General features: G+C 40.0%; 1 protein-coding gene across 1 annotated transcript in view; it reads left to right on the top strand.

Moving 5' to 3' along the window:
• The window catches only part of LOC114661980 (beta-1,3-N-acetylglucosaminyltransferase manic fringe-like), a 59,408-nt gene that overhangs the window by 7,417 nt on the left and 39,544 nt on the right, over positions 1-12,447 (top strand). Inside the window, exons 2-4 of the mRNA XM_028815257.2 lie at positions 8,105-8,147; positions 10,002-10,104; positions 10,226-10,379. Of these exons, the coding sequence (XP_028671090.2) occupies positions 8,105-8,147; positions 10,002-10,104; positions 10,226-10,379 (300 nt within the window). The remainder of the gene's footprint in view (positions 1-8,104; positions 8,148-10,001; positions 10,105-10,225; positions 10,380-12,447) is intronic.

The following is a 12,447-nucleotide window of genomic DNA, read 5'->3' as shown; positions in this document are numbered from 1 at the left end:
ACAGTCAGCTCCTTTGTCTTGCTGACATTCAGGAGAAGACTGTTTTCCTGACACCAGTATGATAGACTCTGTATTTCTTCCTGGTAAGCCTGCTTATTGCTGTTAGATATTAGAATTGTCCCAGCAAACTTGACCACGATGTTAGAGTTATGTGCAGCTATGCAGTCAAATGTGTAGAGGGCTCAGAACACAGCCCTGTGGAGCTCCTGTGTTGAGAGTGAGGGATGATGAGTTGTGGCCACCCACTCAAACCACCTGGGGTCTGCTTGTCAGGGAGTTAAGAATCCAGCTGGACGTAGGTTCCTGAGCTTGGTGATGACCTAAGAAGTTATTATCATTTTAAAGGCAGAACTATAATCTATAGTTAGCATTTACACATAATTCCGTCTCTTGTTGTCCAAGTGGGCTAGTGCTATATGAAGAATCAAAGGGATTGCATCCTCTGTGGATCTACTGGAGCAAGATGCAAACTATAATGGATTCAGTTCTTTTGGCAGAGAAGAGCATATGTGATTTTTGACCAACCTCTTGTAGTACTTCATTGTTTTAGGCATTAGTGTGACAGGAAGTTAGTCATTCATATCGGCTGGACTTGCCTTCTTAGGCACGGGTACAATGGTGCATTTTTTAAAGCATGTTGGTATGACAGACTAGGTTAAGGAGAGATTAAATATGACTGTGATCAGAACAGATCTTGAAAACACATCCTGGCATGCTGTTCGGACCTGCTGCCTTGTTATTTGTGATTTTTCTTAGAAAGAAAACCAACTATTTTACATTTAAAAGAAATGTGGCCTCTTCCTTATGAAAAACTATCTTTCAATTCTGCTACACTTGCAGGGTATATGTTGACCAAAAAAAAGAAAAATGATTGCAAGTCTAGGTGGGCAAACTCAACTTTATCACGTCTTAAATTAGAAGCTGTTCAGTATTAAGTGTTTTAAACACACTGCCGGCCGAAATGTCTTGATTTTACTTAAATACTGCATCCCCCCTCCCAAGTTTTCCTTGTTCTTTCCAAGTTTCCTTGAATTGTTAAAGAGTCTTTCGTTTCCTTCTGGGTTTTTTTTTTTCTGTTGCTTTTTGGTTTTTTAAATGTCAGTACTGAGTCCACTAATAGTAAATTTGCTACTGATTGGAGTTATTGTAATTACAAACAGAAGTCCTAAAATGGGCCATCTAAATTATCTGGTGTGCTCAGCAAGGATCTCCCCATAAAAAGCCAGACATCTTTCTTATTGAACTTATCTTGTTTTGACATGAAATATAAAGAGTTTCTCTTCTTTAAAATAATCATCAGGCCAAGGGTGAGTAGTACAGCGGTTCATTTTCATAGAGATGCAATGCCTGAAACATTTATAAAAAGCTCTTTCTTGATTGATCTGGACTCTTCTCTTTGTATTTGCCTATGTGCACAGAAGGCACAGTATTGGTCCAGTCGCTCTTCTTACATTTGGACTATTCACATACTCTTTAAATCGTTCTGACGAGTCTTATCTATTGAAAGATAATCGTAACTTCACTTTTTTTTATCTTTTAATGAATTTAATAAAAACATATAACATTCCATACAATCAAGTCAAAACTTAACAAAAGTAAATGCAAATCAACCCCCACCCATGAGAAAGAGTGGAAGGCCAACAGCCAGAGTAAAACTATTGAGAGTAGTAAAGAGAGTAAGGAGTCTTTCTCCCCAATATAAATTCTTATTCTAAAATGTTATTCATTAGGTCCCGCCAGGTTTTAAAAAAGTTTTGTACAGATCCTCTAAGTGAGAATTTGATTTTTTTCAATTTCAAATAGTATATGACATCAGTAACCCACTGACTGATAATCGTAACTTGAATGTTGCCCCATGGTTTCTATTTAAAGGGCTAGTCACCTATAATTGCTGTCGGTTCTAAAGTATAATATAACCTGCAAGACTCATTCCTGACAAGGTGCTCAGAACACTGGGAACTCCTGGCAGCCATGATGTACGTGCGAAAGCATTCTGAGCATGAAGTATCAGCCGAGGTCACGCTACACAACTTTTAGTCATGGGGCATCATAGACAGTTGCTGATGTGGTCGCCAGAAAATGTCCATTTAAATGACTGGAAATCGCTGGGCGTGTCTTATTTACCAACTGCATGCTGACTTTCCAGAGCAGTCCGATTCACCCTCTTCTGTATCAGCCAATAGCGTGCTGCCTGGAAGAGTTGGTGGTGTATGAAAAGTTAACAGCTACGGCGATTTGAGTCGCAATCTCTAATCCATTTTTGTTTTTCCTTTTCTCATTTGGGTGAGACATCAGACAAGCTGCTCTTCTGTTTGTCATTTCTTATTCCGTATCTCTGTATTATATGCGCTGTACTTCGAGAGAAGCATTCAGTGGGGTTGTCAGCTTTCATACACACAGCCCATTCCTATAACTAAAGACAAAATTAAACCTGATTGATTTTGTCAGAGCGACTCAAAGACTAGTTGGTCTCAGTGGCTGAGCATGTTGTATTGTGCACCTGGTTTCACAATAGCGTGAGGCTCGGACTCAATAAGATTATAAGCAACGACTGAAAATCACTGGAAACGTGACCCCAGACATACCAAAGACCAGTATAGGTTAAGTACATTGATGCCCCCAAAGGGACAGAGAAGTGCCAAGTGTGCCCCAGTAAGGTCCATCTAAATCCTCTGGTGTGCACAGTTAGGATTTCCCCATAATTAGTCGAATATCATTCATATTTAACCTCTTATTTTGATGTTAAATATAAGAAATTGCACCTTGAGTGCACTGCAAACTGCATTTTAAGCTAAAATAATCAGCAAGGTAAGAGTTTTATTACATCGTTTCATTTTTTAAAGATGCAACACCTGAGGCCTCAATTTTCTTCCCAAAACTCTATAATGTAGCGTCAGTATAAGGGTCACATGGTTGGATTTTTGTTTAGTCATAGATTTTCTTTTATTGCTTTTCTTTATGTTTCTCATTATATATTGTGCCACTTTATCAAGTGCGGTCCTACAAGTAGGCATTTCATTGTGTTGTATACATGCCTGTGTTTTATTCGCATCTGTTACAGAACTGGCACCTTTAAGAGTCCTAAGGGGCCAAAGCGAATTTCAACAGCAACTGTGAGTAAAAGATGTAAAAAAGAAACCTTGGCTGGAACTTAAATTGTCAGTCCATCACAAAGCGCTCTTACTCACTCAGTCACCCAGAGGCCAATTTAAAGCCAGCAATTACCTTAAAAAGCATCTCTTTGAGATGACTATGGAAACCCAGAGTATTTGAAGAAGGCTTCAGACAGATATAATGAGAGATAAAATCTTCACCGAGACCCAGAATTCAAAACTTGCAGTTATGAAGCAGCAGCACTAACCACTTTAACTTGAATTGGCTTATAATCTACTTCTGTATCCATCCATTTTTCCCAACCTGCTCATCCAGTTGTGTGGTGGGGGCAGCTGGAACCTACCCCAGTAACCAAGGATGAAAAAAAACCCTGGACAGGACGCCAGTCCATCACAGGGTGAACACCAAACCTGCGTGTCTTTTGATAGTGGCAGGACACCCACAAAGTCATGGGGAGAAATTTCAAACTTCACGCAGTAAGCAACGATGGACCTCAACTCCAGTTTATTGTTAAACAGCATCATACCACCCCATATTCTACTTATGCACTAAGCTGCTGACCACAGTCATCATCTAGAAACTCCCTAATGTTAATGTGTCACCTTCCCGCTCATTCATTTTATTAAACTCAAGTCATTAAAATTATGGCCTGCTTTTAGGAGCTTTGTGCATCTCTGACTTCCCTTTGAACCTCCTTCCTTGCTCTCTGTTCTCTTGTTTACAAAACTCACCCGCGACACTCCGCCAATTGAGCAGTCTGTTTAACGGCCTGCTACCAGACCCTGGTTAAGCTGTTAAATAAGCAGCTTCTCGCCCGCTATTGTCTGCTCCTCAGGAAACAGAAGGTGGCCTCCCTGCTTTCAAAGCATTCACACCCCCCCCCCCCCCCCCCCTTACCATGCCTGTTCACAAGTTGTCATTAGTCTCGCTGCAGTCGCCCCATTCGACACCACCAAAGTGAGCATTGACACCATGTTGTGAAGAACGTTTGTTCCGCGTGGCAGACAATAAGACTGCAGGAGAGAGCCGTCCAACTGTTAAAGGGCTGTCAATGGCCAGCAGGACCCTCCCGACCTCCTGAGCTGGTGTGGGGATCATTTTATGGCTGTCACAAATGTTCCTGTGCCACTTGGAGCAGCTTCCAAACAAAAGAAGGAGGGTTTTTCACTTTTTTACGCTTTTACATTTTTTGTTAGGTATCTGCTTCTAATGTTTTCAGCTTCTGCCCTTATGCGATTTCTTTACTTTAATATTTCAACTCCAGGATTTTTTTTTTTATTATTTATTTAGATTGTTTAAAGTGACCATGTTTTGTAAATTATTACTTATTATTATCCATCTGTTCTAGATGGAAGCTCAAATATTTATTACCTGTTATGCACTGCTTCCTGATGCAGTGCCCATAGGTCGGCTGCCACCCGTCCATGCTGTTTCACCTCTTTGATCTTGGAACATCTCAGAATGGTGGACCACAAATAGGGACAATTCACTACCGCTCCCTTTCCTACAACCTGCCCTAAGATCCCCAATGTACAGTAACTTCCTAAAAATATGTGTCAAGGGCTTATATATGTCTTCACTAACCTCCTTAAGAACTCGAGGATACATGTTATTTGGTCCTGGTGTTTTGTTTGATTTCAGCCTTTTAAATCTGAGCAGCACGTCTCTCTCTTCAATTTCCAAATCCCTCAGCACCTCCTTAGTAGTCCCTTTTACCGCCAGGAGGTTATCTACTTCTTCCCATATGACCGCCTTAGAAAAATGTGAGAAAGTTAACAAAAATTCCAGCACGAACAGAACTCTGTCAAACTCAAACTGCTCCTCAGTCTCTTTGTATGTTGCAGGTTCATTCTCGTACTGCTGTTCAATGAGTTACCATGCTGGCTATTTTTTGGTTGGTTTATTCTCAGGTATGGTGGTGTCTTCTGTCGTTCATACAATGTCCTTATTTCAATCTCTTGCTTACCAGGTGCTCAGTCCTGCTCACCTGGAAGGAAAGTCTGCATTATAAGACTTTCATTTGATTTTAGCCAGTGATCCATAATACAATAGTGAAGGTGGATTTAAGGGATTGCTGTTGCCAGGGGTTGATTCTTGATGTATACATCAATTAGGACTTAAAGCAAACAAATTCCAAATAATAGAGGAGTTATGTAGTATGAGAGAGTAAGATTGAGAATTTGAAGAAATTTTGAAAGAACAATCACTACAAACGTACAGGACTGAAGCAGGAAAGAATGGTTTAGAAGTAGAACACGTTACTGTCTGCATGAAAGTCAGGTGGTTGGTGACTCAACATAGTTTCATTTGGCTTTATCAGCAAAACAGTTCTTTTAAGTCTCTAGAGTTTCACAGAATGGTGTGAGAAGCAATAAACACCCAGTGAGTGGCAGTTCTGCAGACCGAAAAGCCTTGTTGATGAGAGGGGAGATTGAGCAGGCTGGTTTGAGCTGACAGAAAGGCTACGATAACTCAAGACAACCACGCTGTACAACTGTGGTGAGCAGAAAATCATCTCAGAATGCACAAAAAACCTTGAGACTACAACAGCAGATCATGTCGAGTTCCACTCCTGCCAGCCAAGAGCAGAAAGCTGAGGCTGCAGTAGGCAGAGGCTCACCAAAACTAGGTAGCTGAAGACTGGAAAAGTGTAGCCTGATGTGATGCATCTCGATTTCTGTTGAGGCACAAAGATGGTTGGGTCAGATTTTAGTGCCTACAATGTGAAACCATGCACCCAGCATGCCTTGTGTTAACAGTTCAAGTGGTGGGTGTGTATTGGTGTGGGGAGTGTTTTCTTGACAAACTTTGGGCCTGATAATACTAATCTTTATCCATCTTCTAATGGCTACTTCTAGCATGATAATTCACCATGTCACAAACGTCGTCATGAACATGACAATGAGGTCAGTGGCCTTCATAGTCGCTGGATCTGAATCCAACTGAAAACCTTTGGTATCTGGTAGAAAGGGAGACAAGTCTGCAGAAATGGTTTGATGCGATCATGTCTACATGGATCAGGTTCTCAAAGGAATCTTTGTGGAATCCATGCCACAAAGAAATGCAGCTGTTTTGATAGTAACACTAGGGTCCACCTAGTACAGTGCTCTGAATCACTGTGTAGGTAGAGAATGCCATATCCGCCCAGTGCACGACCACAGGCAGAAGCTGGCTGTAGAAATCATTCTAACCATCTAGAAGTGAATATGAAGATTGTCATCAATCAGCTTGTAGATGATAATGAACAACAGTGGATGATATTTTCCAAGTTTGAATATAAGTAAGCCCATTTGGGAGACGTTTATATTTTGATTTTAAATTAAACTCCGTCTTTAGCAAGGTATTAGAAAGCAGAGTTACAGTCATGTTGTCATTTTGATTATTAGATTTTATTGTGCTCCTACAGTGTAATATTCCAGTTGAAGCTCTATTATTATAATTAAAGTATTACTATTATTATTATTATTATTGTAACAGCACTGTCGGCGGCAACAGCAGTACCAGCGATTGTATCCGAGCTGGCAGAAGTGCATAATGGTTTAAAACTAGGCAAGGTGTTAGGCATATGAACTTCTTATTCCCAGTACTGCCAGAGGAAAGCTAAAGTCACTCCACAATCGTAGTCAGTCATCTGCTGTAAGTGTTGTCGAAATTTAACATCTTATTAAAGAAAGAAACATCCTCTAATAGGACAATTCAGAAATCAGGCAGGAGAAAAGCTGTTCATTGTATCTGTTAATTACTCCTCAGAAAAAGAAGAGGGAGCATTCTTCAAAAGCAATCCGTTAACAACATGGTCAGAATGGTCAGAGAAACAAAGGATAGAGTTTAATTTTAAAAACTGTTGAATTTACATACAGTGTCAATCAATGCATGCATTTTACTCTGGTTGGTTCGTTGGTTTACACCCAAATGATTTATATTAAATAAAAGTCTATTATATTATATTATATTCTGGTTCTTCTTAAGCCTTTTGAGATGAGCTACCATCCTTGAAATTTCTGTGCATATAACAGTTGTGCATTCTGGACTTCTTAGTCATCACTCAGTACATTTTGTATATTACATCAACCTTTCTTCTGGTACATTCTTTATTTACTTGACCATCTCAGTATTTTTCCTAAACCAAATGTTATATTTCAGTGTACATTTTGTTGTTCACTTGACCTTTATTTGGTCTCCCACATTTATTAACCCTTTATGCTATTTCTTTACGACGAATGCTATGTTACCCTAAAATTATTCTTCAACATATGTGAGCGAGTGGTTCTGCTGAGGATAACGAGCTAAAAATGCAGAGAATATTATCTACTTCCTGTCTGATCAATCTGTACTGTGAATTATTATTATTATTATTATTATTACGAGGGACATTCAAAAAGTTTCTGCACTTTTCTTTTAAGTCAATGTATTAAGAATTTCAAATACAAATGACATCACTTTTCTACATGGTCACCTTCCTTTGCAATGCAATTTTCCCAACGTCATCTATCTATCTATCTATCTATCTATCTATCTATCTATCTATCTATCTATCTATCTATCTATCTATCTATCTATCTATCTATCTATCTATCTATCTATCTATCTAATCCTGCCTACTATACTAAAATCTATCTATCTATCTATCTATCTATCTATCTATCTATCTATCTATCTATCTATCTATCTATCTATCTATCTGTCTGTCTGTCTGTCTGTCTGTCTGTCTGTCTGTCTGTCTGTCTGTCTGTCCGTCCGTCCGTCCGTCCGTCCGTCCGTCCGTCCGTCCGTCCGTCCGTCCGTCCGTCCGTCCGTTTGCCGTTTTTCAGCAGATTGAGGTAACCTTTTCTAGAAAGAGAGCGGAGGTTGTTTTGTATATAAATGTAAATGTATAGTATTTTTCTTTATTTGTTCAGATGTTTACTTTTCTCCACTCCATTCTTCCAGAGTGGCTTATATTCCAGGGTACTCACTATCTTTCTTTCTTTTTGTTTGTTTCTTTTTGCAGACTTATATCTTCACTGACATGAATGATGAAGAGTTATCAAAAGGTATGTTTGTGACCTGGTGTTTGGCTTGTCAAAACAATTTCTTACCAAATGACCTGTTCTGGTTTTAGTTTGTTAGCTGTGCCTGCTGAGGTCCCACTCGTTGTATTCTGATAGAAGAAAGGTTGTTTTTAGGGATCAGGGATATGCCTCGTTTCTTTTCTGTAACTTTGCAGAAGTGTCAAAAGGCAACAAAGAAAGACTTGCATTTTTTAACAGCTTCTAATCATACTTATTCAAAATGTCAGTGAACAGTTGCTAATATCATAAATATTTAAGTTGATGCCAACATGTAAAAGGTGTTTAAAATTAATGTGAGCAATATTAAATGAGAGTGAAAATTAAGACTACTAACTGAGGTAGAGGGCATGTGACTTCAGTAAGGTGAAATTTAAATTTCAGTGCAGATAAATTTGTTCAATTTCTTTATTTTCTCTATTTAAAAATTTCAAATAATTGGTTATAACAAAATTAATATAATGCTGTTAGGATAAAGACAAATGTAACTTGAGCAAATTCATACAAAAAATATTAACTATTCAAGCACAATACTTTGCTTCACTTTACTTAGCCTGTAGTGCCTAATTGTTATAAGTTAACTTCAACCTTCCTTCTTTAACAGAGCACAAGAGACCTTTCGCACACCCCACACACTTTTTCAGATTTTTCATTTTTATGATTTTCTCTGTAAAAATGCAAATTCCAGTTTTATTTGTGATAGGACATTGAATTTGAAAATCAATAAAACGTCAGGCAGGGTCTTCTCAGTTTGCTTGTTGTTACCACATTTCAAGATGGCCTCACCAAGCGAATAATTTAGTAACTGAACATTATGCTTATTTTCTTGTTGTGTTTCCATCCATCCATCCATTTTCCAACCCGCTGAATCCGAACACAGGGTCTGCTGGAGCCAATCCCAGCCAACACTGGGCACAAGGCAGGAACCAATCCCGGGCAAGGTGCCAACCCACCGCAGGACACTCACAAACATACCCACACACCAAGCACACACTAGGACCAATTTAGAATCGCCAATCCACCTAACCTGCATGTCTTTGGACTGTGGGAGGAAACCGGAGCACCCGGAGGAAACCCACGCAGACACGGGGAGAACATGCAAACTCCACGCAGGGAGGACCCGGGAAGCGAACCCAGGTCCCCAGATCTCCCAACTGCGAGGCAACAGCGCTACCCACTGTGCCACTCTTGTTGTGTTTCACACCAAAAAAAAAAAGAACTTGTTAAATTGTGTTAAAAAGTTTGTACATAAATCACAAACAAAGTGAAAAAAACCTTTCAGTCCAAATACAAAAAGGTGAAATATTGTTTTGAGCTGAGAGTGGATCCCTTAACTGAGCCTGCCTTCCTCATCATCGTGTTGGGCCTCTCTTGAAGTGATGTTCCTGGTGAAGCCCGTCTTAGTTAATTTAATTTATAAAGAGCACTACAGTAAATTTCCAAATGAAAGAGGACAGTGGTACCTCATGACAACTTGTACACAAGATTGTTAATTGAGAAAATTAAAGCATATTCCAAATGTAGGTGCCTGCCTGTTCAATACCCTCTTGCTGTGCCCCCTTTCCGCTGCCCTGTATTGTCAGAGCTTTATTGAAAAGTTCACCAAGGTGCTTCTACAAAAATGACCAAAGTGAGGCACCAATTTTTGACAGTAATAGTAATATACAGTATAAAAGATATAAAGTCGAGTCACTTTGAATATAAGAAAAACTTCCCTGCCAAGTTTCAGGACTGGTATTCTGCCACTATGATTGTTCTAGCTGCTGATGATGATGACGTTGCTGCCCATGCCCTGGTTAATTAGATGTTATCCAGACAATCCCTTTTTTATTTCTGTAGGACACCATCTAGTGGTAACAAATTGCTCCTCCGAGCACAGCCGAGAAGCTCTCTCTTGTAAGATGGCGGCCGAGTACGATGCCTTTATTGCTTCTCAAAAACTGTGAGTTGTGTGATCTCATTAAATGTTGTTTGTTTCTTTGCCTAAACTATATGTTTATTGCTCAGTCGTGTCGTATCACTCATGATGTCTCTTTCTATTTATCTCTGTCTTTGCTCCGTAGGTGGTTCTGCCATGTAGATGACGACAACTACATGAACCCGCACACTCTTGTCACACTCCTGTCGACGTTTTCGCCCAGCAGTGATGTGTATATCGGCAAACCCAGCTTGAACAAGCCGATTGAAGCAGTAGAGTCGCTGCCAAACAATCGCTCTGTAAGTCACCTCTGTTTGCCTACATCTCCTGAGCAGTCGGTAATGACTTTAAAAACAGGGGTACACCAGGGTCTAGAACTAAGCTGATCGCCTTGTACTTCCATATCATGCATGCATGTCCAAGGAGGAGTTACTTTTTTGTTGATGTGTGTGACGATGCGGTTTCTGCTTCACGCTTCCACTTCCCTTTTGGGAGCCTTTGAACCCAACACACAGGTGGCGCAGTGGTAGTGCTGCTGCTTTGCAGTAAGAGACTGTGGAAGATTGTGGGTTCTCCTCCCTGTGTGGATAGCTCTTTGAGTACTGAGAAAAGCGCTATATAAATGTAATGAATTATTATTATTATTATTAATGTAACCAGATGAGCCAAACAAAGCAAGGGGAAAGGTGCAAAGTGCAGAAGTGCTTTTATTTAAAAAAAAAATTCAAAACTAATCCAAACAAAATCCCAAAATAAGTGCAGTGCTTCAAGTGTTTATAAATAATCCATAAAACAGGTATAATCCAGACGTTTAAAACAAGGCTAAAACGAGATTCAAATCCAGTAGCAGACATTTGGAGCAAACCAGCCAAGTACAGCTCCTTCCCAGTCTCTCCAGTTTAGCCAAGTCATGCTCAGTGGGTGAGACTTCAGCCACCACGGTCCTCACGCTACCGACCCCCGTCTTGGCTGCTTCAGTCGGCATCTGCCAGACCGCTCAGGGTCGGTTATCCTCCTGTCATCCTTCTCACACTTGTAGTCGTCCCTCAGATCCCTAAGGCCGACTCCTCCCTGATTGTACCCACTCTCCCATTCAGTGAATGTGATCCATCTCTTGAACGCTGATCCTTCACTCCATCCAGGACCCCTGACTGCGCTGACCTCTCTCTTTCATGCTGGCTAGCTGGCCTGTCCACTTCTTTTCACCCCAATGCTGCTCTCGTTCTCTAAGCTCTTCTTCCATTCCGTGGGCTCAGTGTCTGAATCTCACACTGCAGGAAGCCGATTAAGCAATTGAGAATGATCGTACCCTCACATGCAGGCGTGACTTGCCCCAATTACTCCATCAACTCCACACGGCTGCACGATAGCACCCACGGAGAGTGACATGGAGAATGGATTATTTAAAAGCTGCCAATCTTTCGTAACCGTGGACCCGCTACACCACAATGTGTAAACAGCATTTTAAGTTCTTTGGCAGTTTTGGAGTTATTTGTGGCATTGCATGCAGCAGGAGGTTCATTGTGATAGGGAATGTGTCCTTTTTATACTGTAACCACTATATCGCTAACCAGTAATCACAGTGGAGATGTTAGGACAGAGAAATATGCTACTGATGAATGGATATATTAAACTCTGCATTTACTCCCATATGCAAACAACCGCAGAAACCCATAGAACAATACGGTTGTCTTACGATGCTTCAATGGGGTCTTCAACAATCATATCCATCTTCGAAGAGTAGTTCTGCTAGGCACAGACAGAAGGATATACTGTATCTCCAGTTTATCTATCAAGGAATAGTGTGGACTTTGCCACTTTTATATCCTTAACCGTTTTTGTTACAAAAATTATCAATCAGGTAAGAACAATAAAAAATATAAGGGAGAGGATATACACGAATGTACCGAGATTATAGAAATTGCTGCAACAAAAAATGAAGCTGTCTGAACCTACCCTCTTAAAACATTACTTTTTGATTCACCCTCTAATTACTGAATATTGTTACAAAAATATTTAATAATAAAACATGTGATAACTGACTCTTGGATGAAGTAACTCAAAAAAAAAATGTGAAATTCTCCAACTTTCATATCAGCATAGTTCCCCGAATGCACTTGAATGTTACGCCATGCATACGTTTTCTAACATGTTTATAGTTCAAGCCCAATTTACTAGGTTATAACCTTGTGTTTTGTAACATCTTAAGCTAAACACAACCACAAATCCTTTTAACATCATGTAAAACAAATTTATAAAATAACAGATCCTTTCTTAGCGCTCTAATTTCTACAGAATCCATCACCGCGTTTTCTCAGTTGCAAAGTCATTAATAGAATCCGCAAAACTCACCTGACGTAAACACTG

Source organism: Erpetoichthys calabaricus, chromosome 12 (genome assembly GCF_900747795.2).
Source record: "Erpetoichthys calabaricus chromosome 12, fErpCal1.3, whole genome shotgun sequence".
NCBI lineage: Eukaryota > Metazoa > Chordata > Cladistia > Polypteriformes > Polypteridae > Erpetoichthys > Erpetoichthys calabaricus.
Note: the sequence above shows the minus strand (reverse complement) of the source record. Positions and strands in the feature narration are given on the sequence as shown.